Source organism: Alosa alosa, chromosome 15, assembly GCF_017589495.1.
Source record: "Alosa alosa isolate M-15738 ecotype Scorff River chromosome 15, AALO_Geno_1.1, whole genome shotgun sequence".
NCBI lineage: Eukaryota > Metazoa > Chordata > Actinopteri > Clupeiformes > Clupeidae > Alosa > Alosa alosa.
Window position 1 is genome coordinate 21409004 of NC_063203.1, and position 26741 is coordinate 21435744.

Consider the following 26741-nt stretch of genomic DNA (forward strand, 5'->3'; position numbering starts at 1 on the left):
TAATGTCTGACTTTTAATATCAAAAAGGTGGTCCACACAGATGTACATAAACAATAGTGTATTGATTTGCTTGCTGTAATATATGCTTTGTTTGCTGTGACTCATGACCATGTGTGATCATGTATTTCCTTTACTGGAGATAAGAAGTTTCCTGATGCACGTTATTGTGAAACCTTCAGGGAGAACCGTCAGGACAGTTCATGTGCCATGATGGTGGAAGCTGAAAGAGCCAATGTTTCACACACGGTGTTCGTTTTTGTTGGCTTCCCAGAGACCTACAAACATAGGCAGTGGTACACGGCACCCTTCCTTTTGAGTTACCTGCTCATCTTAGCAGCTAACTCCCTCTTGCTCTACGTCATCCGCACCACCGAGAGCCTCCACAGCCCCATGTACATCCTGGTCTCAGCACTGGCCGTTGTCGACATCGTGGTCCCAACAGCAATCATTCCCAAGATGCTGCTGGGCTTTTTGTTTGACCTGAGTGAGATCACGCTGGCTGGGTGTTTGACGCAGATGTTCATCACGCACTTCTTCTCGTCCGTAGAGTCCACCATTCTGCTGGCCATGGCGCTGGACCGCTACGTGGCCATTTGTCTCCCGCTGCGCTACGTGGAGATCGTCAACGGCACGCTGTTTGCCAAGCTGCTCGTCTTCACGCTCGTCCGCAGTGGGGCCGTCATGCTAACGCTGATCGGCCTGGTGCTGCCCTTGTCGTTTTGCGACTCGAACGTCATCAACCACTGTTACTGCGACCACATGGCCCTCGTTAGCCTAGCGTGTAGCAACACTGACAAGAACAAAGCCATGGGGCTGGCCGTCATCGTGTGTTTTGTCGGCGTCGACACATCACTCATCTTCTTCTCTTACGTCAACATCCTGTACGTTGTTCTGAGGGCAGCAGCAGGGGAGGACAGGTGGAAAGCTTTTCACACCTGCGGTACTCACCTGATGGTGATGATGAGCTTTTACCTGGTGGGCAGCGTGACATTCCTGTCACACAACCTGCCCATCCCCATACCTGTGGACGTTAACACCTTTCTGGGGTTGCTCTATATCATCTTCCCTGCCAGTGTTAACCCTGTTATCTACGGGGTGAGGACTAAAGAAATTAGGCACGCGATATTGAGAATGTTCAAGGTCCAGCAGCTCAACAAAGTGTTTGTGTTACAAGTGTCATCTGTGAAAAAGTGACAATAGACTGTATGTTGCTATACAGAGATGACAGACTGAGATCAGACTGAGATCTTTTGAGTTTAATATGTTGAGATTGTTAAAACTATTTGAAATGGGTGTATATAACATGACGTCTCTTGAGTTTAATATTTTGAGATTGTTATAACTATTTGAAATGTATGTCTATATACTGTATGTATAAAACATAATGTCTCCTCACTCTGTTCCATCATTGCACTTTGAGATCATCACAAAATCCATTGATATACTGTACAACCTGATTGTGGATATCTATGTCTAGATACTGACTGATCTGATGTTGTACACTAGTAGATCAGGTCAGATGTGTTTCATTCCGTTTCAGCTGCAACATACTTAAATTGATGTCAAAACTGGAGGAAATAAATTACTTTTGAGAGGAAGAACCAGTTGACCCCCTTTCCGACAGCTGTATCCTTTGAAAGTTACATCTTTTGAGTTAATTATCAGAGAATATTTCTTTAATATCTTCATATTGGACATATCGACACATCACCAATATCTTTCCATTTACAACTAAGAGGGTTAGCTCACTCCACCTAAGGAGCCAAGTAGAAGGAACTAAAGGATCTCTCCTGGTCTATTGATACACCTCACAAGTCCATTCTTAGTAGGATTGTCTTTTGTAATTTGGACTTGTGAAGCTGTGCTCATCTGTCCTGCATGAGGGGTTTCATGGTTACAACATAAATGCTGAGAACAAGAGAAATAATCATATAGATACACACACATGAAAAGATATGTGAGGGAGATAGGTTACTAATAATACATATTATATTAATATATATATATATTATTGTATTATATAAGCTGCTTCAGAGGGACTGTCCCTTGTATCTAATGACTGTACTCCTTATTAATTAGTCTTTATTTTTAAATGATTTTACCTTGTGTGTTTTATGTTTTTATTATGATCTTTACCTTTTGAACTATTTTTTGACTATATTGCCCTTCTATGCTTTTATTTGTTATTACTGTTTGCTTTTGTTTATGTAAAGCACATTGAATGACCTCTGTGTATGAAATGCGTTATACAAATAAACTTCACTTGACTTGACTTGTACAGTTATTGCTTTTATGAGTTCACTGTAAGTCACCATGGAAGTAAGATACTCTGCTAAATGGCAAATAATCTTTGGCCATTATGTGGCGGCGGACATGGAAGCCCAAGTAGTTGCTGTCACTCTTGTGTGTGCTTGTGTATTTCACTGGCTCCGTACTTGTACTCTGCACAATGACAATAATGTTGGATCTAATCTAATCTAATCATTAAACTTTAGCCAACTCAAACTCCACTCAACACACATGATATGACTGTGTTTCCTGTGTGTACTCTAACCACACCCATGTGATTGCTGTGTCCTGTTTGTGTGAGGAGATGCTCTAGTTAACAAGCTCACTGCTGCGCTGGTAATTCAAAGCTATTGTTTATCAGTATTTTGTCAACACCATACATTAGTGTGGACTGCAGAGAGGCTCCCCACTGAACACTGGCATCCAGTGGGACGACAACCTTTAACAGGTCAGTGGCCAATTAAATTACAGCCGGACAAAAAAAGACAAATGAGTACAAAGGAAAGATTTAATTGGTCACCAAGGAGTCTAGTGGTAGTCACGGCAACCTGAGGCAGTCAGTGTCAGCACTGCAAAGTGGGAAGCAATTAAAAATGAAATGATTCGTTGTACCCTCTCTGTCTGATCTCGTGCCGAGAGAATAATTTCCACTGTGCAGTCTGAATGATTAGTGCTGGGGCTAATGTGTGTTATGTCCAAGAGGAATTTTGCACTCAGAAAAAAAAAAATGTTAGACCACGAAAAAGTACAGGATAGACACATTTTTATTAATAAAGATACAGCTGAACATAATATCTTTTACACCCTCACCTGAAACTTGTATAGATAATAATAATAATAATAATAATAATAATAATAATAATAATAATAATAATAATGTCAGTGTAATGGTCAATAATATTAATTTGTCAATAAATACTCAATAGCCCCTCTCATAATGTCATAATCTATTATTTAAATTCATTTTGAATGGTTGGAATGACTCACAGTCAATATGACTTTAACACAGTGAACAAAAGGGAGCAGGAGAATTTTCGACCAGAGCAGCATGTCCAAATAACCTGGTGATACGTCGGAATATCTAATCATGATTAGACTACCATTTTGTACTATGGTAGTAAAACTTTTACAAAAAAAATTAAAAAGTGATATCGGAAAAGCATGAATCCCATTCACAAAAAACATACAAAGTATTGACGTCTCATGCAAGATAACAAGGCCACCTCTTTTCTTTGTAGGTATAATATATAGTTTCATTTCAGTGTTTCGTAAGGCTCTTTCCTCTCTCTACGACGCAGGGTTAGCCTGGAGGATTGGGAACAAAACCACCACGCTGGAGACAGGATTTCTCTTGCTTTTTTAGAAAAGCTATATAGAGGTAAAACTACTTCTGTCTGATTACATATTTGGCCATTTTATGTCCATATGAATCAGGTGTTTCAGAAATGGATGGTGTTCATATGTATATTAAGTTTTTCTTTTACTCTTGTTTTTGTATTTTTAAATAAAGTGACACTGGATGGTAGTTTGGCAAAGGAGACATGACATTCTGATTGTACTTTATGTGTTTATGATGTGAATACAGGATTTATGCCATTTCTGCATATCAGTGCTACTACTGGAAAGGTTTTTCCACAAAGCAGGGTATAGAACAGTCTCAAAACAACATCTCTCTCTGGATTATCAAACAGTTACTACCAACATGTCTTGTCTTATTTATATATATCTATATGTTTACAAGTAAATAATTCTCCAAATTCTCCCCTTACCCCCTACATTTGTACACATAGGAGTTTTCCCTGATGGAAGGTGCATTCGGCAGCTCATACTGAATTTGGCAGTAGTCATGGTGATAACGATCCCAGTTACATACGGAAAGAGAAGTACATATATGATACAGTAAATATATTATCAATACCGAGTTGTGTATTTGCTCATTCCTACTAATACAAAAAATGCAACAAAAAACAAACCAAAACAAACCTAACAAAACATAAAAAAAAACTTGTATTACAAAGTGATGTTTATTTCAAGGCATGCTTTCACTCAAGCTAGATTTAGCCAAAGCTAGATTTAGCCACGGTGACAAATGCTCAACCTCAGTTTGAGTGAACTTTATAGGAAATCCTAGGTGCCCAGAAAGTGGCCCTAAAGTAGCCTATGCACAGAAATCTTTCTCTATCTATCTCTCTCTCTCTCTCTCCCTCTCTCTTTCTTTCTCTCTATCTCCCTTACTTCTGCCAACACTGATGACTAGGTCACACAAGCACCTAACATGTAGAGGTTTAGTTTTCTAACACTTGTCCCGGCTGTATGGAAAGACGAATGTGAACAAGAAACACGGCGGCGGCACCACTGAGTGTGTGTGTGTGTTTGTTTGTTTTTCCTCTCCCTCTCTCCTTCTCTCTCTCTGTTTCATCGAAAAAGGGTCTTCCTAGCTCCAGGTTCATATAGCCGATGGGGCTGTCGATAAAGCCTGGGGAAAAGCAACACCACCGCCTCAGGAGAAGAGCCGCAACACGCCGCCACGCTCGGCGCTTATCTGTCGTTCAGCCGGGGCGAGTCTGTTCCCTCGTCTTCTTCCTCCTTGTCGTCTTTCACCCCAATGAGCCGCTGCCGCGCAAAGTCCTCGAAGATGATGTCATCGTCGCTGTGGAGAGAGCCAGAAAGAGAGAGGGTCACTATACTAAGCCTCATCAAACATTTAAAATCAGTCTGGACGGTAAACTCACATTTGCTGTGACTTAACCCCTAATCACTGGTCTTAAAGGTAGGGTAAGCTATTTATAACATTTAACACTTTGGGCCCTATCATGACATTCTAAAGTGCATTATCACTCGTCAAAAGTTTATTCAAATTTAGTAGGATGTCCAGTTCACATTGGGAGGGGTTTCGTTATCAAACGTGGAGCGCATAGCGCAACAAGGTGTTCCTAGGTTTTTTAATCAGTCATATGGGTGTGTTTAGGGCGTAACATCATTTAAACCAATGAGAATGACATCTGTCATTCCCTTTAACGGCGCAAAGCGCGATGTGTCAAATAAATGCATCGGTATTTTGGCATTCAACCATTTGAAGGAGGCTGCTTGCGAGACCATATGGAATAGTCATTCCTAAACCATGCTTTACTAAAACCTAGCATAGCCTTCACACATTTGCACTCGTCTATTATTTGATCTCATTGGTAAAGTGAAACTAACTTCACCAAGGTGTCAGTCAACGACAAGACAGTTATATGCAGTTACTTTCACTATTGACTAATGGGTTACCATCGAAAACATAGGCTGGAAAAAGCAGCACTTACTCTAATATTGCTCAAATGACTGAATAAAACAACATTTATCCTGCAGAGGAGTTGCTTATATCTTGTGACAGTGCGTCTTCAGCTGTGCTCCATACGTGTCTCTCGCCTCTCCCCTAATCACTTTTAACCGTCATTACCAATTTGCAAATGATGGTAAATAACTACTCATCATGAGATATTACAGTCTTTCGTAATATCTTTATTCTAATTATGTTTCCCATTGTAATCGTGCAATTTGTAATGTTTTGCATGGACGTGCACTGGTGTGCGTTCATGAATGATAGAAGGATGGTGCGTGCACCTGCCAATATGACTGTTGACAATGCACTCCTAAAATAACATATAAACAACTCGCCATAGACTTCTGACCATGTGTACAATAGCGATTTTTAGACAATGCGCCAGGCCCCTCCCTAAGGTTGTTAATTGCCACACCCCTGGGCACATTGTTTAAAAAATAAACATGCAAAATACCGAATTAAACTTTACGCGGGTGGAAAACGAGTTGTACGCCATGCGCTGGTGTTCAAAGCCCTAAATGTAACATTCAGCGAATATCTCTTCATGATCCGCTCTCCATTCTCTGAGAAAAAATGTAAAAAAAAAAATGGTTTTCTTCCACAGTGCTGGCTCTGTAAACTGGAAACAAACAAAGTGGGGGCAGTCTGTCCCCCAAACTATAACAAAACACTGTGTGGAGTTTCTCACTGAGCACTGAGAGGAGGAGTGAGCTACCTCTCTGGTATGTTTTGTTTGTTGTTTGGTTAAAATATAATGTAAATTGCTTTGGACAAAAGAGTCTGCTAAAAAACATAAATTTAGCTTATCGTTATATCGTTACATCGTACAGCATCCACCATATATTTAACCTGCAGTAGAAGAATTCTTCTTGGCACAACAGCCATCAAATTAATATGAAACCATCTGCAGCAGTTATTGAAAGACTACAATTCTTCAAAAATATGAAAAAATATGAGAGTTGTGACTTTAGCTTGTTCAGCACTCTTATCTTTGGCTCCTTTTTGGCCTACTCCTGACTTTACCTGAACTTACTCACCTGAGACGACACTGTATATGCAAACAGCCACTATGAGAATACACTGCAGTATATTACTGTAATGTGGAGTGGTTGTACTTCGTCCAAGATACACTTTACTGAAACATGCTGACAGCAACTGGAATCAAATTATTTTTGGATGCAGGCTCAACAAAAAAAATGTGTTTTTTCAAACAAATCAAAACTGCCATCAAATTGAAGTAAAAATCGCACACCCAAGGAACTTTTATTTTACTGTAATATGCCTAAATAGACTGACACATTTTGATCGAGGTCTAAATCAATGTCCACAAATAGCTGGAATCATTCAATGTCAAGGGTTTCCAATGGTCATAGACTATAGGTTGCCTAGTTCTAATGGAGGGTTTATACAGTAGGTGTATTGTAACTGTGTAAACAGGGCTTATAGGTACAGTGTCACTTGTCATCATCTGTCCTACAGTGTCTTTGTAGCTTACAGGGCAATGAGAGCAGACACACAGTCACCCTCTATCCCTCTCATTTGCCCTTACTAATGTATGCAGGCCAGGGTAAGGGCTGGGAGACAGAGAGCAGGGGGCCCAAGTCGGATGGAGACCATAAAATGTGAGCAGGAAGTAGCGGAGGCTGAATTATTCATAATTGGGCTTATGTGGCTGGTTAATGTGGGTGTGTGTGTGTGTGTGTGTGTGTGTGGGTGTGGGTGTGTGTGTGGGCATCTGAGAGTGTGTGCATCTATGTGTGTGTGTGTGTGTGTGATTGTGTGTATGTGTGTGTGTTTGTAAGTGTGTGTGTGTGAGAGAGAGAGAAGAGAGAGAGAGAGAGAGAGAGAGAGAGAAAGGGAGAAATTGTACGTGTTTGTGTGTCTGTGTGTGCGTCTGTGAGTGTGTGCATCTGTGTGTGTGTGTGTGTGTGTGTGCATGCGTGCATGAGTGTGTGTGTGTGAGCGTGCGTGCATGCGTGTGTATGCGTTAATGTGTGTGTGTGGTGTGTGTGTGTGCTGTTACTGCTGTGCTTGGTGTAGAGGTGTGGCAGGCAGGGGAGCCGGAGCATGGGGAAGTAGCCCAATGCATTATTAATGGGGTGTTCAGTGCAGCCACAGCTCCTGTGCAAATTCCATAAAGACTAAAAGGAGGGGAGGCAAAACAACAGTAGAGGCAGTGGCGCAGGCTCTTACTTTGTGTCGAATTCAATCAGGTTGGTGTCGATGGGCGCGTCGCTCTCGGGAGCTGTGGTGGACACAGAACACATGCACAGAGAATTTCAAGCGAAGAACAAAAAGCTTTGGAAGTTTGCTGCATGTAGACTTCCTTTATAAATCTACAGTGTTGATAGATAGATAGACAGATAGATAGATAAATAAATAGATAGATAGATAGATAGAGAGATAGATAGATAGATAGATAGATAGATAGATAGATAAGTAGTTTTGGAGTGGTGAGTTGGTATCAGTGTAAAGAGACACAGGGAGAAGAGGACTGGGAGACTCATAACCAGGGGACGTACCATCTCTGTATGAAGATTCCTCAATCGGTTTTGGATGCATTAACGTGAAAGGCAGCTCCACAGCAACATCACTGTAAAGTATGGTGCCCAGTTGATGAATGCAATTATAACCTGCACTTATCATTTACTTCCCTTTCTTCCCTCCTCTGTCTCCTTGTTTTTCTACCACTGTCACCTTCAACTGAAGAGTTCAGATGCAAAACCCTCTAAATCCGTCTGACCACATTTCTTTTAAATGAGCATTTAAAATCCGGTTCCTATAGGTTTTTGCATAGAAATCGATATTTCAGACCAGGAAGAGAGTGTTATTTGGTGTGTTTTGAAGTTAAATTATTTGATTAACGTATACTATGTGAGGAGAGCATTCACTCACCATCTTTATCTCATTTTACGTAGGTGGCATTTAGAGGCTTTTGCATCTGTCACCTTTAACTATTCTTTGATTAGTACTAAAATGTTCTGCACTCTCATGATCTGGTAATAGTATTGATTTATTTAGTACTAATTGCTGCCTAAGGTCTCCTCTGCATTGCAGCCTGAATGTTATTCCTCATTTCCGTAAGTCGCTTTGGATAAAAGCGTCGGCTAAATGAAGACATGTAAATGTAAATTATAATAAGCAAAGGTTCTACCTTGAGGCGAGATCTCCCAGAAGACTGAAAATATAAAACACATCAGTTTAAGATCCTGTAGGGATGTTTTGCAACACCAATTCAGTGACACACATCATATCAAATAAAACATTAATAAACAGCACATATTAGGCCATGGAAAAAAAGCGTCTTTGTCAGAAGAGCTAAAGTAGCTTAGTTCTCATAACATCACTGTGATTAACACCAAAACATTCTGACTCATCCTGTGTGCACACACTATCCAAAATAGTGTTGAAAATATCTGAAGGGTAAAAAAAAACATACCAACAACAAACAACACAAAGAAACACTAAGATGCACCTACCCGCCTCTAGACACCACCAGCTTCACTTTGACCTTGTAGGAGACAATGATACCCAGGATCTCCTTGTTGGCCCCTTCTCTTAACCTGACCAGAGTGATAGCATACATTTAGATGTACAACATACTATTAGTATTATTACTATTATATATATATATATATGGGAGCATGATAACAGGCAAAACATGCATAGTCTGCATAGTCTGTCTGCCTCTTCACCCCCTCCATGTTTGGTACTGTCTGTCCACTAGCCACTTTTACCACTGTCTTTATGCCTCACTGTTTGCGTGCTATATTAGCACATATGCATAACCCCCCCCCCCCCCTCCCTCCATGCCACAGCCGAACTGTGGCCACACTTATACATTTTCTTAAATAGTTAAATATATAGATATATAGACTTTACTTTACTTTATTTTTGCATTGTTGCACTGTTGGACTTACTCACTTGCACTATCACCATGACCACTATCACCATTGCACTACCACCATGACACTCATTCACACAGAGCACCTTAGAGCACCTTACCATACCTTACTATGCACAGAGAATCACAGGCTCAGTCCCTGCCTCAGTCATTGCAAGTGCCTCTGATTGATTAATCACCACTATGTGGATACTGTTTTTAGAATTGATTTAGATTAAGTGTTAGTATAATTTGTATTTTTGTAATTTGTATTTTAGTATATTTTTATATATTGTATTTAAGTTTAGTTAGTATAATTTGTATTTTAGTATATTTAGCATATTCTTTATCTTCTACTGTCCTTATTGCTTAGTTGTGTTTTTATATTATATATTTTAATTACTCTTTCTGCTGTTAAAGAATGTGTTTGTGTTGTCTGTATTCTGCGGAGACCTTGAATTTCCCCTGGGGATCAATAAAGTATCTATCTATCTATCTATCTATCTATCTATCTATCTATCTATCTAAAACAAATGGATAAACATTTACAAGTTTAACATCCTGCATAACCATGTACACGTTTTGGGACAGCTAGTCTATAGTCAAGTCAAGTCAAGACAAGTCAAGTCACGTTTATTTATATAGCATATTTATAAAAGCAAACAGTAGTAGCAAATAAAAGCATAGAAGGGCAATAGTCAAAGTTAGTATAGGGCAATTCCACGGAAAATTGACTTTTTGTCACATCCATAACGCCAGTGAAATGCATTGGCATTTGTATGATGTGAATGATAACATTCAATTTTTGTGCATTTTTTCTCATGTACATTCTTCAGCCAAAACTAGCAAATCCTCAAATGTCATGTAATCATTCACATCATACCATACCATCACATTTTATTGGCGTTATGGATGTTACAAAAAACATAATTTTCCATGGAATTGCCCTATAGGGAAATAGTCAAATAGTTAGTAAAGATCATAATAAAAAACTAAATATAAAACTCACAAGGTAAAATCATTTAAAAATAAAGATTAATTAAAAAGAAAACATAAAAGACACAAGGTAAAATGTATGAGCTAAAAGGGAGCTATAAGCTAACTGGTTGAATCCACTTCCAGCATGCTAAGCTAGGCTAACAGTGAAGAGAAGGGTATTTACCCTCTTATATAACTCTGGGGTAGATGACAATTTCCCAAGCTAATTTCTCCAAAAAGTTGTATGTGTTCCTGTAAGGACTGAGCGTGCTCAGTACTCACAGCGTGCTGGAGGCCAGGTTTGTGTCCTCGTGCTTTAGCTTGCCGTCCAGCGCCAGGCCTCTCTTCTCCCGGTTATTGGCCAGGAAGGGGGTGAGGGTGTAGACCTTACAGAACGTGGCACTTGGGGCAACTATGTCACTGAGAGACAAAAGAAAAAAGGATACTGTAGGACGTTGTATGACATCATTGTATAAGCTCATACAACACGTTGAAGTTGTATGAGATCATACCCATTTTGGTAACACTTTACTTGACAGTGTCGACATAAGAGTGACATGACACTGTCATGAACGTGTCATAAACAAGTCATAAACGTTTATGATATAACGCTTCCGTCATTAAGTGTCATTCGTTTTTTGTCATAGGGTAAGGAATAGGGTTAGGGTTAGGATTAGGATTAGGGTTAGAGGTAGGATTAGGGTTAGGGTTCATGTGTCATGATAGTGTCATGTGTTCATGACAGTGTCATGTCACTCTTATGTCGATACTGTCAAGCAAAGTGTTATCCAGTTTTAGTAACAGTTTAACAGTACATTCACATTTTCATTTGAGGCATTTCAGTATATCAATATAGATATGTTCTCTTGCAGATATTTTTGTTGAATCAACTGAGTTGCCTGTCTGTCTGTGGCTTTGCTTTTGTACTTACTCTGACTCTTCTGTTGCAACTGGGCACTTGTACTGGGCAGTGTTGAACAGGCATATATCTGCATACTGACGTACTGAGGGGAAAACAAGCTTAGTCAGACGACATTGCCATTTTTAAACAAGAATATACTGTATTCATGAAGAGTAAAATACCTGAAATCTTCATCTTCTTTACTGTCTTGTTAGTGTTGTTGGTGACATGAACATTGACACTAATGGGCTCGCCATGGTAATAAATCTATGGGGAAATCATATGGAATGAATAAGGCCTTTGATCATATCTCATATGACTGCTTTAATATGAATAATTCATAGGATTATGGTTCTTTCAGACATTAAACATTAATTAATAAATTAATAAATTAATAAATATGCACATGTGTAGTGTATGAAGTGTCACAGCCATAGAGTACATCAGAAAATGTATCTCTTTATCATTTCCACAAAATTAGTCTGCAAATAGTTTCATTCGAAAGAAAATGCACTTCCACTTCCAATGTACTTGCGAATGATGTAGCCTAAACTGTTTAAATGCATACAGTATGCATGGAATGTGAGATGCTATTCCCTCAATCACCCAGCAGGGGGCTTCCTACCTCCTTATCCAGAGAGGCCTCCAGGTGAAGAGGCTTGTCGGACATGAGGAACTGCCGCGTTGTCTCGGCCATGGGCTGTGGACCTGGCTTCTCCGGGGCGTACTGGACCTTCCTGATAACGAGGCGCACAGAGTTCCTGCGGCACACACAGAAGTGCTGTCAAACTCCAGGTACTTTAAGATTACAGCACTACAAACAAAGCTGTTTTCAGAAGGTGAGTTAAAATTCTGTTATATTCCAGCTTTTAACTATAAGTAAAGTTAGTGCTTTGGTGCTGGATTGGCTTATGCTGTATGGGCATTTCGTCTGTGTGTGCCTCATGCCTACTGGCGTCATTATAAGGATGTATAACGCAGCTGGACAAAACAGAATCTGTCATGGATCAAGAGCCCCCGAAATGTCATAGTCGTAAACATGACGGTGTCCTGTCCACAAGGGCCAATGCAAATGGGACAACATGCAATCACTCATGAAGCATTTCACGCCCCCATTTAAAAATTATGGCATCAGCCCTAAACTAGAGTGGCTAACATGCTAATTAAAATAAAGGCTCAAGGCTGTACACACGCAGAGAACCTACTGGGTAATTTTCCTACATTCATTCACATACATTCAAGCTCAGCCCATCTGTGTCTCTCTCCCTTTTTGCCATCTCTCTCTCTCTCTCTCTCTCTCTCTGAAAAGTAAGTCATGCACCTATAATATTTATGCTCTTAATAGTGTGACAGATGTCGAGGGAATTCATCATGTAACAATCCCTTTGCTAAATGTGGCGTAACATACTGTGATATCTTCCACATGGCTGACAGAACCGTAGGATGACTGTACCTTTTGTGGATTTTTTCCTCAACGTTCTCTGCACAGAAGGCTTTGACTTCAAAGTCCACCCCACAGGCCTTAACAAGAGAGACCCGAATATCAAAGAGAGAGAGAGTGGGGAGAGAGAGAGAGAGAGAGAGAGAGAGAGAGAGAGAGAGAGAGAGGCACTTCAGTAAAGAGCTTCCAACGAGCCGTTGCAGTGTTTCACAGCTACTGTGACCCAGCATGCTAACAGGTTGAGCAAAGCATGCGCTTCTTTCATGCGCCATCGTGTTTGTGTATGGATGTGTGTAGGCCTATATATACATGTATGTGTTTGTTTGTGTGTGTATATACGTGTGTGTGTGTACAGTATATACGTGTGTGTGTATGTATGTATGTATGTATGTATGTATACGTGTGTGTGTGTGTGTGTGTGTGTGTGTGTGTGTGTGTGTGTGTGTATGTGTATGTGTGTGTTTGTATACTGTACATGTGTGTTTGTGTGTGTGTGTGTGTGTGTGTGTGTGTGTGTGTGGGTGCGTGTGTGTGCGTGTGTGTGTGTGTGTGTGTGTGTGTGTGTGTATGTGTGTGTGTGCGTGCGCGGGGCTGATCTGAGTACCTTTCCTGTGTCCTCGGGGCCTGGCTGCAGGGTGACGGAGCAAGGCAGGTTGGGAGGAATCTGTGGGTGGAGCACCGACATGAAATGAAATTCAGTACTGCGTTCAGATGAAAGACTACCTCACATCTCACATGAGAGGTCCTTCATTCTGAAATGGAAGGCTGTTTTGTGGAATTCTGGAAATGGAAACCTTTTCATGTCTGTTTCTAACTCACACCAAAAGAGGAATTTACGAGAGTTGAACACACAAATGTCCAGAAATGTTCTGGAAAGAATTCAGCTAAGCTAAGCTCCAGAGGCGGACAGAGTACACAGCTTCATTACTTGAGTAAAAGTACAGATAACCTTTGCAGATAACAGATAACCTAAATTTTACTCAAGTACAAGTAAAAGTACAACAGTCAGATGTCTATTTAAGTAAAAGTACTGAAGTACTTGTTTTTAAAAGTACTTGAGTATCAAGAGTACAAGAGTACATTTTCTAAATATTGCATTACTACTGCCACAGTGCTTACATTTATGTACAGGAACGTCCTACATGGAGTTATGAAAAATGTTAATGTTAATACCTTGGAGAATGTAAAAGGAATTGAAAGTAAAATCAAGTCATTTTCATCTTTTTACCATGTTGCCAGGGATGGGCAGTATTTCTAATACATGTATTTAAAATACGTATTTCAAATACAAAATACTATTTTGTAATTGAAAAACTTGGAGCGAACACTATCATTAACTTGTTCAGAAAATTGAAATAGTCTGGCAAGGTGGGGCCATGGGTTGGCACATTCCTGGGATGGACCTGCTGCGTCTTCATCCATTGTTTCGTCTATGGTTTCGTCTCTTATCTAAATCTGACCATGGAGTTGACTTTGGCGGAAAGCTGAAGGTGATTGCTGATAGGCTGTCCCAATCGGTGGCACCTGCACAATCCAATCACGTTTGAGAGGGAAACAACAAATTGAGGGTTTCTGAGATTTTTCTTTTTTCCTTTTTTTTAGAAGAAGTAACGGGTACTCACGGTTATGGATAGAAATGTAGTGGAGTAAAGAGTACAATATTTGCCTCTCAAATGTACTTGAGTAAAGTCATGAGTGCTCCCCAAAAATGATACTCGAGTAAAGTAAAGATCCTTCAAAATTGTACTCAAGTACTGTACTCAAGTAAATGTACTCAGTTACTGTCCGGCTCTGCTAAGATCTAGGTCACATTTACTTCTTAAGACACATTTCTCACTGAAGATGGGTCTCTGAAGAGTTCAGCTGAATAGAATCATGGCGCTTTTGGCAAAGCAATTAGTATTGGGAGTCACCTTGGTATGAAACTTCAGAATAAAAAGATCAAACAAATGATAAAAGTATCAATCTTCAGCACAAGACTTGAATGAAATACTGTTCCAACAGCTTGAGAGACAGGACTGAGGAGGACCTTGAAGGAAAAAGTTTAGGAATGCTACCTTAGTTTATTTACCAGCCCCCTTACTATAGTTACTTTTATCTCCAATTTATGGATTACAGTACATTACATTACATTACATTACATTTGGCTGACGCATTTTTAACCAAAGCGACTAACAACATGGTTAACAGTTCGAGCTTTTTAAAGCAATTTTCTCAACAACTCTAGGACAATTAAAAAAAAAAAGATCTAGTACAATAAGAATAAGTGCATCAGTGAGTGCTGTTTTTTAAACAACCGAGTCAGTTCTAGTATAGATCAACATACACCAAAAGGGGAGAGCAGAGTACCTCGAAGGTGAAAGGGTACGCATGCTCCCCAAGCTTCTTGATGAGGCGCTCCTGCAGGCGTGTGAGACTTTTCTTCTCCTCGGCCACCGGCGGGAACGCTTGGATGTTGGCCACGAAGAGGTCCTTACGGAACGTCAGGCCCAGAACGTCCAGATCCTCGCGGCCATAGCGGAAGGCACACGTCAGCGTTACAAACACTGGAGAGATCCAGGGTGGAGTTGGGGGGGGGGGGGGGGGCAGACAGGAATAAGAAGCTGGTACTTTAAGTCAGTATTCTTTTCATAATGGAACATGATATGAATAAGTACATCCCAGCTTAAATTAATATGGAAATTGGTTGGCACAGCATGGCGCTCCGTCACGCTGCTGTGACACTCTGGGAAGCATGACAGGAATGGAGTGAGGAGCCAACTGCCAGAGCTCTGAATAAGAGCTTAATCAGATGTCACATAAAGGTTTTTTATATGTTGTATAAAGGTTATTCATCAGGTGTCACATAAAGGGTTTTATCATGTTGTATAAAGGTTATTCATCCGTTTTCTCGTACCTTTCCTCTCCTTTAAATACTCTGGATCGATTAGAACAACACCATCTGGAAGAGAAGAAGGTAAAAACAATCAAATTTACTTACAGTAATTACATTTTTAGAAAGGATTGCTGAGTTTTGATTGTATGTGTTTCATTTTGACATAGACGTGAGTTGTTTATCTCCCAGTGCTATGTCTTATTTGGCTGTGTGTAGAGTTTTGACATAACGAGCAATGAGCAATAAGCAAAAACTGTAACGTTTTATCATGTGTAGCATGCTTACTTAACTTGTTTTTGAAAAAAAAGAGAAAAAAGGGTTTGAAATGATCAGACGATGATGATCGGGCACCTCCACACAGATTTGATGGAAACGTGTAAAGTTTTTCAAATGAAAACACCATGCTTGTACACATACCGACTGGCTCCACAAGGTCCACATGGTCAACAAAGTCTCTCTTCCCAAGGTAGACTGTGAGCTAAAAAAAAAAGACAACATAAATGTCAAATATTAATGAACGGCACTGATTAGCCCCCCTACACCCTCTCTACCCTTTTCCTAAATGTTCTGCATACGGAAATAGCTGAAATAGACAAATGATGAGATGAAATGTGTTAGCTATTCAGCCTTAGCCCACCTAATTTCAGCTCTGGCTGCTCAGTTGGCTGAGTGCATAATGCGTCTGGCTGATTCAATGTTCTTCAATATTCAGGGCTTGGAATCTCTCCCCCAAACTGGCCTTCTCATCTGTATCTCATTATAGACAGCATTCATTTATCGGGAGGACCTTGGTGTGAGGGCTGTAACCTCGTAGAGGGAGAGGCTGACATTTTTTCTCTCTCTTTTTTTCTCTTGCAAATCACAGAAACTCATCATAATTAACCCAAAAGCAGACACACACTATCACATAAACTAATTCTCATGGAGACAGAAACACGCAGGCACAAAAACTTGCCACAAAAGCCCCAAAACACACATACACACACACACACACACACACACACACACACACACAAGCAAACACACATTTCCTGTCTTTGGCTCAGTCCTTGTCATGCATGCACCCTTGCACACATGCACATGCACACACACACACACACACACACACACACACACACGTGTGCGCATGCACATACACACGTCTCACACACACACGCCTCTTTCATATTCTCCTCACGACCACTTCCTCTACAGCGACCCCGATGTACCCTGCCTCAGACCCCCACTGCCAGGCCTCTAAAGCAGCGGATCTGACCGCCACAGAGAGCCCCGACACAACGCTACGATGCTACACAACGTCCGGCCTTTCTCTGCACTCGACTCTCTGTCCTCGATTCCCACGGTGAATCCCAGAGACGGCTCATTGCCGTGCCAACTTGCTGACCAGCGTCCAAACAATCATGGCTTCGACCTGTCAGCAGGCTGTCCCTGGGAGATGCAAGGACGTCTGTGTGAGAACGCAGCCCTGCCATCTCTCCCACTCCCTGCTCATCATCAAGTGAATGGACACTGAATCCTCTGCCTCCTCTTCTCCTCCTCTCCCCTTCTCCTCCTCTCCTCTCCTCTGTCTCCCCATCTTCCCTTGTTCTCTCCTCTCTTCTGCCTCCCCTTCACCTCTCCTCTCCTCTCATCTCTGCTGCTGTCCTCGCTTTGTCTCCCCTTTTCCCCTCCTCTTCAAGAACTCTTGACTTTGACAAAGGCAACTGCTACTGGGCCGGTGTTGGATCTCTGGTATTGATCAAATCACAAGATCGTTGGGGGCTTAATTAGAAAGGGTAGTTTTGATGGTCAAGTGGAATGTGCCTGATACAGGCTTGTTTCATTTCCATCACTTGACACTTAAGCATTTGCTGTGTGTTCTACATGAGCAATTCAGTTCACCTTGCTGTCAGAGTAGGGTTGTTGACCTTTAGAGATTAGCACAAAATGAGAATAGAATAGAATATTACCTTGCCATTGGGACTTGCTTTCTTGAACACCCTGAAAAACAAAAGGAGAAGAGAATAAATAAAAAGGGACCACAGGCCATCACTGTATACAAAAGCGTCTGCCAAATACCATAAACATAAACATAAACAAACATTTCAGACAGTAAACTGGTCAATAACAGCACAGTACTCATTCATGTCAGACTACACCTTAATGTTACCATCATGAGCTTGTCTCCTGGCATGGATCCAAAGGACCTATTCCAGGTCAAGGCCAAGATTGTTTTATATTCAGCTACACTTACATTTACATACATTAATTTAGCTGATGTTTTCATCCAAAGCAATTTGCAAATAAGGAATAACATTCTAAGTGTAGCTATAAGTGCATTAGGGCACATTAGGGGTTAGGATAAATACTACTATCTATACTACCACTAGCTATATATCAGTTGAATACTTCAGCTATCTCAGACTACAGTGTCCTAAGACAATATCCAAGGGCACAGTCAATTAATCACTCTGCTTGTACCAGGAAAGCCAAAACGAAGCAAAACAAAATAAAACTCAGTCCAGACATCATCATTCCTGCATAAGCTGGGCCACGGGCCCCCTTTTAGGGCAAGGTACTGGGTCTAGTCCCCAAGGAGCAGAGCAAATTTACTGCTTCAGTGGCACTGTAACAATCCCAAATCCGAGAGTGGCTCGTTACAAATCAGGGCCATCAGTTACAGTGACAAGAGCCCACACCAAACGAGCCTAGGCCTCAAATGAAGCCATAAAGCACTCACCGTGTCAGAGCCTGAGAAAGTGAGTGCTTTTTAGGTGACATAAAAAACTTACTTTGGAAATTAAGTAAGCACACCGAGTAAGTTAGAGAATGCATGCTTTTATTTTTAATGATTGCTTGACCAGCGTGGAGTGGAGATCTCTCTCTCTCTCTCTTTCTTTCTCTCTTTCTCTCAGAGGCAGACTGAAACCATTACAAATTGACTGTCAATATAATGAGGATGTATTGCTATGGCAAAGAGAACAACAGTGGTTGCCAAGCACATTTTCATAATAGAATATTATAATAACAATATTATATCAATTGTTCTCATCTATCCTCTAGATATCAAGCCAGGGAAATTATCATTTTTGAATCTTTGTAAGGCTTGTTTCCCAGAAGAATCAGAGGGTAATAACATCTCTGCAGTGCACAAGCGAATAAGAATTTATTTATATGGTGTGTAATAGCTTGTAATGACCGGGAAACCAAGCCCTCTCACAAACTTTAGAAATCCACACAGTAACCACAAAACAAATCCATTAACTCTCTCTCTCTCTCTCTCTCTCTCTCTCTGTCTCGTAATCTCAATAACTCCCTCTCTCTCGTAATCTCAATACCCCCCCTTTCACACACACACACACACACACACACACACACACACACACACACACACACACACAAACACACACACATACACACACAAACACAAACACATTCCACATGAAGAGCCTGAAGAGCCCGCATCTGCTGGAGTGATAAACCCCCTTCTCCTGCAGCAACATGAGAGCGTAGCCTGTCCCACGAGTGGCCATTATTAAATAGAGAATCACAGGGAGGGGCCAGTGTGCCATTTTAATTGACCTCCTCCCGGTAACATAATAACAGCTTGCCTGGAATCAGCAGGCTTTTGGAGGGCGACAAATGCACATACTCTAACAGAGCTCAGAGACTGACGATTCCCTCCAGGAAAGGGATGATGGAAAAATACCCATAGTGTTCGTAGAAAGAAACGCTCAGTATATATGGCTGCAAACGCTCAATATATATACTGTAGCTGCAAAGCATGTTGCTACTTGCCAGAATTCAGAAATTAAATGTGTTGTGACTACAATTATGTATAAATATGTGTTGAATGTTTTTAATAACTTGGATTGATTTTTAATGAGACCTGTTGCAACCTCCTAATGCTAATGAACTGCACACAATCAATACATCTAATGCAGACTAATGGAGATGCACTGTGAAATGAAACTCACATTACTCTTTAAGTAGCCCATGCGTTTGCAATTATCAATAATAACTTCACTCCCCCATACCACTCATCTTCTGAGAGAGACAGAGAGAGAGAGACTGAGAGGAAGAGAAAGTGTCTAAGTGATGTGTATGTGTGTGTGTGTGCGTGTGTGTGTGTGTGCGTGTGTGTGTGTGTTTGTATGTTAATATGTTGCCATAGTTGGCAAAAGCATTAGATGATTTGCACACAGTGTGTAGAATGGAGAAAGAGTGATAAGAAAGAGTGATGCAAAACAAACAAAAACACTGAGAACGACAAGGAAAGACAAATTGTCAACAGAGAGCTACTGAGCCAAACAGGGAGAGGAGACGGAGTACAGGTGGAGAGAGGAAGAGGAGATGGGGTACAGGTGGAGAGAGGAAGAGGAGACGTAGTACAGGTGGAGAGAGGAAGAGGAGATGGGGTACAGGTGGAGAGAGGAAGAGGAGACGTAGTACAGGTGGAGAGAGGAAGAGGAGAAGAGCTAGAGGAGAGGACCAAGAGAGTGACAAGCAAGGCTGGAGGGAGGTGGAAGAAGGAGAGAAGAGGAGAATAAGGATGGAGGGAGGAGGTAAAGAAGGAGAGACAGGAGAGTAAATACTGAGAGCAAATGTGGAGGACCAGACTCAGGGGAGTGTAAGGGTGGAGAGAGATGATGTTAGTCTGCCTCTGTAAACAGTTATAGTGTGCACATCCCACCTTCTGGCAGGTGCAGGACAAAAGAAAACTATACTCAATTGAAAAAATCAGACTCAATTGAAAAAATATTGAAAAATATAATGTCCGCAACACTGCTTTTGACTCCCAATTATTTAATGCAACGTTTCGACCCTGCTGGTTTTTGCCTGAAGAAGACCCAGCAGGGTCGAAACGTTGCATTAAATAATTGGGAGTCAAAAGCAGTGTTGCGGACATTATATATGTTTTCAATATTTTTTCAATTGAGTCTGCCTCTGTAGCCACCAATTCATGAAAAACTAAAAGTTTTCATTGAAAATGTTGATTGGCATTAATTGGTTCAAACAGCTCTTTGACATTGTTTGGTTCGATCAGCTCTTTTTCGGGCATAGTTGCTTCTGAACCGAACAAGTCCAGACCGAACTTCCCGACCTCAAATTCTGCTGGAGTAGGAAAACCAGAGAGAAGATAGAGAGTGTGAACATGTGGATAGATCGCATAGGACAGTCAGATGAGATTTTGACTTTTTAACCCCCCCTTTACTGAACCATCATGTGGTTCAGGAACACCACGTACCCAACCCTGAACTCATACTATCTCTATAGAGATAAAAGCACAGCACACGTCACCAAACCAGACGGTCTCTCAAACCAGCGACTCTCAGAGCCCTGCTTAATGGCATCAGGCACAGTCAAACTGCCTCCCTATCCATCAGACTCCCCCCAGTCCTGCCATACATCAGACTGGGCTTTCTCAAGCTCCTCAGGGGCCCAGGGCGGCTCCTCCTCCTCCTCCTCCTTAAACACTCTGGTTAATGACAGCAGCAGCAGCATCAACCCCGATCCCTACACTGATAAACTGCAAAGTACTTCCTAACATGAGGTCACTTCCTTGGATTGCTGTGTGTGGGTCTGTGTGAGACCTTTCAGGAAGATACATGCATCGTGATATAGGATTTGTCAGTACTTAAGAGCTACTGTAGGTCTTTCAAACATAGTGAAGATTTTCCAAATAAGGCCTGCTGTGCTGCTGATGGATAGGATGTGTTGCTATGTTGTCTATTGCACTGGACAGCAAATATTGGAAAAAGATTTGCGTCCTGAAAAAAAAAAAAAAAAAACTTGTGGTCATGATTGTTAGTGTCAGTCTGAACACAAAAATAATTTCAGATTTACAGATCATATTGGAATTTGGAGAAACTCTGGAATAGATGTTATTGAATTTAACATGTTTATTTGCATAATAATGGTAAGCCAATGGGTAACTGATCTTACAATGTTTTGCAAAAGATTTGTTTTATCAAGTTGACAGGAGAGTATATGTTGCACAACAAATTTGAGGAGCTCAGGGTTTGTTTTGGTGACAAATGTTACATCTAAAGTCGATCTAAATGGCTTAGTTTGTGAGTGTATTCATATTCTTACTGAATAAGTGCTGGGTTAGTGCTACTTTTGCAACTGTTGTGAAATAGTCTCATTTTTTAGGTGATTTGCCTGAACAGCAGCTTGAAATCCATACAATATGCCTAAAAGTCATGCCCAAGCTTTCTCAGAGAGGCCAACACAGCTGGTCACTTTACTGGAGTCATCCAACACATCCAGCAGCCTTAACTGACTCGGCGCCAGACCTCCATCGCCCCATTCACTATAAAACTCACAGCACCAAGACTCATAAAAGAGGGAGGGGGTCGTATGATGACATCACTGTAGACTATGTTAGCATGCTGTGCATGCAAAGAGTTGTCTGGGTTTACTAGCGTGACTCGCTCACTTGGCCTCTAGCAAACAAACTCTTTAGCATCTGCACACCACATCCCTCCATTTTAACATCTCCCACCAAAGTATCAATGGAAGCCCTGACAGTGCAGGCAGAAATTAATTAAAGGCAAAAGGACTATCTGCATACCACCAGGAGCACCCTTGCTATCTAAATTATGGTTGACATGGAAACACCAGATGTCTTTTGCCTTAACGCCCAGATATTTTTTTCCCTACCACCTCCTAATTAGAAATAATCTCCAGGCTGTGTTAACGACCACATTATACACTTTACTGTCGGCTATGCCAGGTTTAATATCTTAGCTGGATTTATTTGCCCAGTTGCTATGCGCGTGCTTGGCCATGGTGCTGCTGTGCTGCGACACTGTCTGGATGTTAAAGCACTATTGTGTTCCTAGCTTAGCTGCCTTCCAAGAATTATGATGTGACGCCCGGGGCTGGCCAAGCGTGCTGTAAATGCAGTTGTCGAACAAAACAGAGCAAATGTGTTTCCAAAATAGAGGCTGCCGTGATGACAAGGTCCTCTGTTCTTTTTTCAGCCTTAACAACAACACATCTGTCACATGGCTCTCTGTGTTTTATTTTTAAAACAAAAGTAATCTGCATGACAAAACAAAGCATTGTACGGAATATTTCATTCTTAATATGTGTGTTTGTGGGGGGGTGCATCTGTAAAGTTTGCTTTAGGGAGCAGCTGTGCCAGGGAGCCGTTTGAACAATTTCATTTCTCTTTCATTATTGTTATTATTGTTGTTGCTGTTGTTAGTCCAGTTGTGCTCTTCCATCTGCTTTCGCGGGGTGTAAATCCACAGGCTGATGTCGACCGGGGTGAGTCACATCTGTCTCATGTCTGTGTGTTTCCGAGATGGGGACATCTGCCCTGCCCAGGGCCCACCGCCAACACCTGTGACGTGGCACGCATTCAACTGTCCCTGTCTGGAGGCCTCCTCTCTCCCATGCCAGGCTCACTGGTTCAATTATGCCCCGCCCCCCGGCCCACCTACCCCCCCGGCCCACCTACCCCCCCAGCCACCTACCCCCCCACACACACCACCACCACCACCACCACCACCATAATGGCTGTCAATTGGGCACGGCTTGCCCCAACAGATGGACCGTTTAGAAATGGACGGTCATCTCCCCAAGACCACGGCTTCATTTTGGCACTCAGACCACCTTATCTGCATTTCAAATTCAACCAGCTGCCCACAGCTGAGAAAACGCACTGTGAAATGAGATGAGGTTTTTCTAAATGTCTTGGTTTCATGGATATCAGTATTGATTTTTATGGGGCGGGCATTTTTCCATGCAGAGGGCTTAATTAGGAAACAAGGGCATGAGGCACTATTGAGCACATCAATATGATTACTGTGCAGTGATCAGATACACAATTAACTTAAAACCCTCTGCCACAGAGGTGCTGTTTTTCCTTCGAGCGAGCTTGACATTTCATCTTAATGGCTTTAGTGCTGAAAGCGCTACGAGGATATGTCTCAGGCTGTGTTATCTCTGATTCTAATCAGAAGGTTTCTTCTTCCACAACAAATGTATTGCCGGGTGTATTTCCCAGCTCCTGGCTGTCAAAAGGCTTTTCTGCGATTCGCGCGGGGGGGGAATAATTCTGCACGACAGGCTGTGTGCAGTGTGACTAAAGCCCCTCATGCGCAGCATCTGTTGAGCAATCCCTCTTTTTTGACTGAACACTGCCGTCTCACTCATGCAGCTGCTGGGTTTGTGTTTGTGTGAATGAATTATACATCATTCCATTAGACGAATCCGCAAGCCTCTCCCCACCATTATGCTCGGCTCCTGAACCTTCAATCTGAAAATGGTTAGGGGAGAGGAAGGAAATGGAGTTGTTGTTTGATGAATGGCTGTCAGTCAGGGGTGTCTCGCTGCTCTTCCCCAAGGAGTAGAAAGAGAGGGATGAGTATGAGAAGCTAAACAGATGTCATGATGGGTAATGATTACAAATGATGAAGTCTTCAAGGTTGTTGCTGGTTTCTAAATAAATCCCACTAAGCTGAGTGTGTTACGAATGCACAGACACCATAGTGTCATATCAAGTCGAAAATGCACTATAGATTCTGGTAAGCTAGATGTTTTTTTTTTTTCTGCATCATCTAATTAAGTTCTACCACATCCACTACAGTGACGAGGTGGTCTTTCCCATTATAAAAAAACCCTGCACAAAACCTGACACTAAACCCCTGAAACCATGACACTAATTCCCAAACTCCAAGTACACCTTTCACACATCGGTGAACGACACAAAAGCTACCTTATCAAAACAAAACAAACCTGAGGCATGACATAATAAGGCACCTCATCACAAAGCCTCAACAACTCACAGCCATTGTTTCAAAATGCTCTGTGATTTTTTTGTGAAAAAGCAGCAGCAGGAACGAATGCTGCTGACACACAATGCATGCGTGGCTAAAATCCTTGAGAAAGAAATGTCTGAGCGGGTGTCACGGGGCATTGGAGCAGCGGGGGAAGACTTAGTGTCATGTTGCCCATGCCGAGGCCTGGCCTGTTCTGATAGCTCCCTAAAAAATAAATCCCATACAAGGATGGACCAAACAGACTGGCGCTGTGAAAGTATCATTGCTTCTACAAGGCATGCTGTGCATTGCATGCACCATAGAAGACCTATCGATCAATTTGATCCAGAACAATAAATCCCACTCCCACTCCTGATTTAGGTCAATAACACGCACCAGTGTTTGTGTTTCAAATAAGCAACCCCGAGGCTACTGTAGTTTGCATTATGAGGAAAGGAATAAAAAAAGGTTTGGTGTTATTGTTCTATTAATTTATTTCTCTCTCTCTTTCTTCTTTCTCTCTCTCTCTCTCTCTCTCTGTGACCCACATTCCGCCTCATTTAAAGAAACCACTGCAGAGTTTTGGTTTAGTTTAGAGAAGGCGTGGGGGCTGAGCATCTTCAAAGGGCCAGACAGGAGCGCATGTGTACCATTTGATCCTTTCCTCCTGTGGGGGCGGAGAGGAGAGCAGAGGATAAAGAGAGAGGAGGAAAGCAGCGGAGAGGAGGAGAGGAGAGGAGAAGAAAAGAGCAGAGAAGGGGAGGGGAGACTTCACATTTTTGAAATAATTTATCAGGGGGCTAAGTGGATTCATGCTCAATCCCGAGACTCATTTAAAGAGACATGAATGTTTAATGAGGGATTATAAAATGTTGGACCAAAATCACTGACTGTAACTCAGTGATGGACCTACGCTTGATTGGATGAGTCAGAAAATAGAATGACTGATACCACTTATTATGCTCTGTCCCCCAACATTAGGTTCTGTTCAGTTGTTTGGTTATTTCTTGTTGCCACAGACTCATTTAATTGCATTTGACTGTTTATTGTTCAGCCTCATGTGAGGTTCAATGACAAATAACGCCCTACAAGAGACCCCCCCACACACACACAAATTTGAACTGAAATAATATTTACTTATCAGATACTGTTCCAGAGATCTGGAATTGTTCTTAGGTGCGTATAAATTCCCTGAACAGAGGCGAATGTTCACAATGAACATGTTTGTATGAACAGATAAATGTGAACAACTTTTTGTAAACATTCCATCTCAATGGTAACTCTGAACTCAGAACTACCTCCTCAAACTGTTTGGGGAATTTTCGCAGAAAACTCAAGGCAAACAGAAAATTGTTTGCGAACATTTGGCCATTTGCAAATTTGAACGCACCTCTGATATGTTGTGGCATGTATCACAGTCTCACACTTGACACGTATGGTCCAAAAGGCAGAGTCAAGTCTGGTATGATTCTGACCAGGAGTCTGGCCGAGATCTGACATGGATGTGTGCATTCACAAATGTTAAGAGTGAACTCAAATCAAAACAAGAAACGCTCGGAAAATCAGTCCTGAAACGTTTGCCTATGTGCGCTATTCTGACTGCATCTCAGGTCCGCCTGTGGCCCGGATGTGGGCCACATCCTCTTGCTCGATGGTGTTTTAAGCCCCTACCGTCGACTTCAAGGCAGCGCTGGCGACCGTCGACTTCAAGGCACCTAACCTTAATCTTAACCCTGAGCCTAACCGTAACCCTAACCCTAACCCTAGTGACTTCCATGCAGGGCTGCCTGGAAGATGACTTTGGGGGCTTAAAACACCAATTAACCTTCCTCTTCAAGCCCTGGTGTTTTGGCTCAGAGGATGATTAATGGCCCTCCTCGGTGCAGTGCTGCTCACCCCTCACTTCATCACACAGCCGAGGGAAAGTGTGAGGGGCTCTTCACCCGCTGATTTATCTCAACATTAGAATAGCTTCATAACCACACGCTGATAACACACATTGACATTTATTATGTCTCCATGGCAGCTTCGCTTGTTCCACTACACAACTAGCCAGTCTACCATCGCTGCTTCAGTGGAAGATAGAACCGATTCATCAGTTGTGGAGGTGTTGAAGCTGAGAGGCATTTCAAAGTCATCTTAGATTTCTGGTTCATAAAACACACTGATGTGGACTACCTTCACTTAAATCATAGAATACCAACTGTCTTTGCCCTAGACAGTTGCCCAACAACAACAACAACATCAAAAACAGACAAGGCGAGATCGTGTGCTATCTTGCGTGTGAGATAAGACT

The 26741-nt window shown here is 41.7% G+C and overlaps 2 protein-coding genes across 2 annotated transcripts in view; one reads left to right on the forward strand and one right to left on the reverse strand.

Moving 5' to 3' along the window:
* Nucleotides 1-207: 207 nt before the first annotated feature.
* On the forward strand, nt 208-1194 carry LOC125307890 (olfactory receptor 52K2-like). Its single transcript, XM_048264022.1, has one exon. It carries the CDS (start codon nt 208-210, stop codon nt 1192-1194), a length of 987 nt encoding a protein of 328 aa, XP_048119979.1.
* Nucleotides 1195-3037: 1843 nt separating this feature from the next.
* Nucleotides 3038-26741, reverse strand: part of arrb1 (arrestin, beta 1) — a 36331-nt gene continuing 12627 nt past the window's right edge. The window contains exons 2-16 of the mRNA XM_048263929.1: nt 17642-17672; nt 16110-16170; nt 15714-15758; nt 15167-15363; nt 13422-13481; nt 12830-12897; nt 12002-12137; nt 11559-11643; nt 11407-11479; nt 10758-10895; nt 9094-9177; nt 8769-8792; nt 8137-8207; nt 7808-7859; nt 3038-4939 (exon numbers count right to left, since the gene is read on the reverse strand). Coding sequence (XP_048119886.1) covers nt 4828-4939; nt 7808-7859; nt 8137-8207; nt 8769-8792; nt 9094-9177; nt 10758-10895; nt 11407-11479; nt 11559-11643; nt 12002-12137; nt 12830-12897; nt 13422-13481; nt 15167-15363; nt 15714-15758; nt 16110-16170; nt 17642-17672 — 1237 coding nt within the window. The 3' untranslated portion in view covers nt 3038-4827. The remainder of the gene's footprint in view (nt 4940-7807; nt 7860-8136; nt 8208-8768; nt 8793-9093; nt 9178-10757; nt 10896-11406; nt 11480-11558; nt 11644-12001; nt 12138-12829; nt 12898-13421; nt 13482-15166; nt 15364-15713; nt 15759-16109; nt 16171-17641; nt 17673-26741) is intronic.

Bases quoted from the DNA above. Each gene is read 5' to 3' on its own strand.
- LOC125307890 (XM_048264022.1), top strand. From the start codon at position 208: ATGATGGTGGAAGCTGAAAGAGCCAATGTTTCACACACGGTGTTCGTT.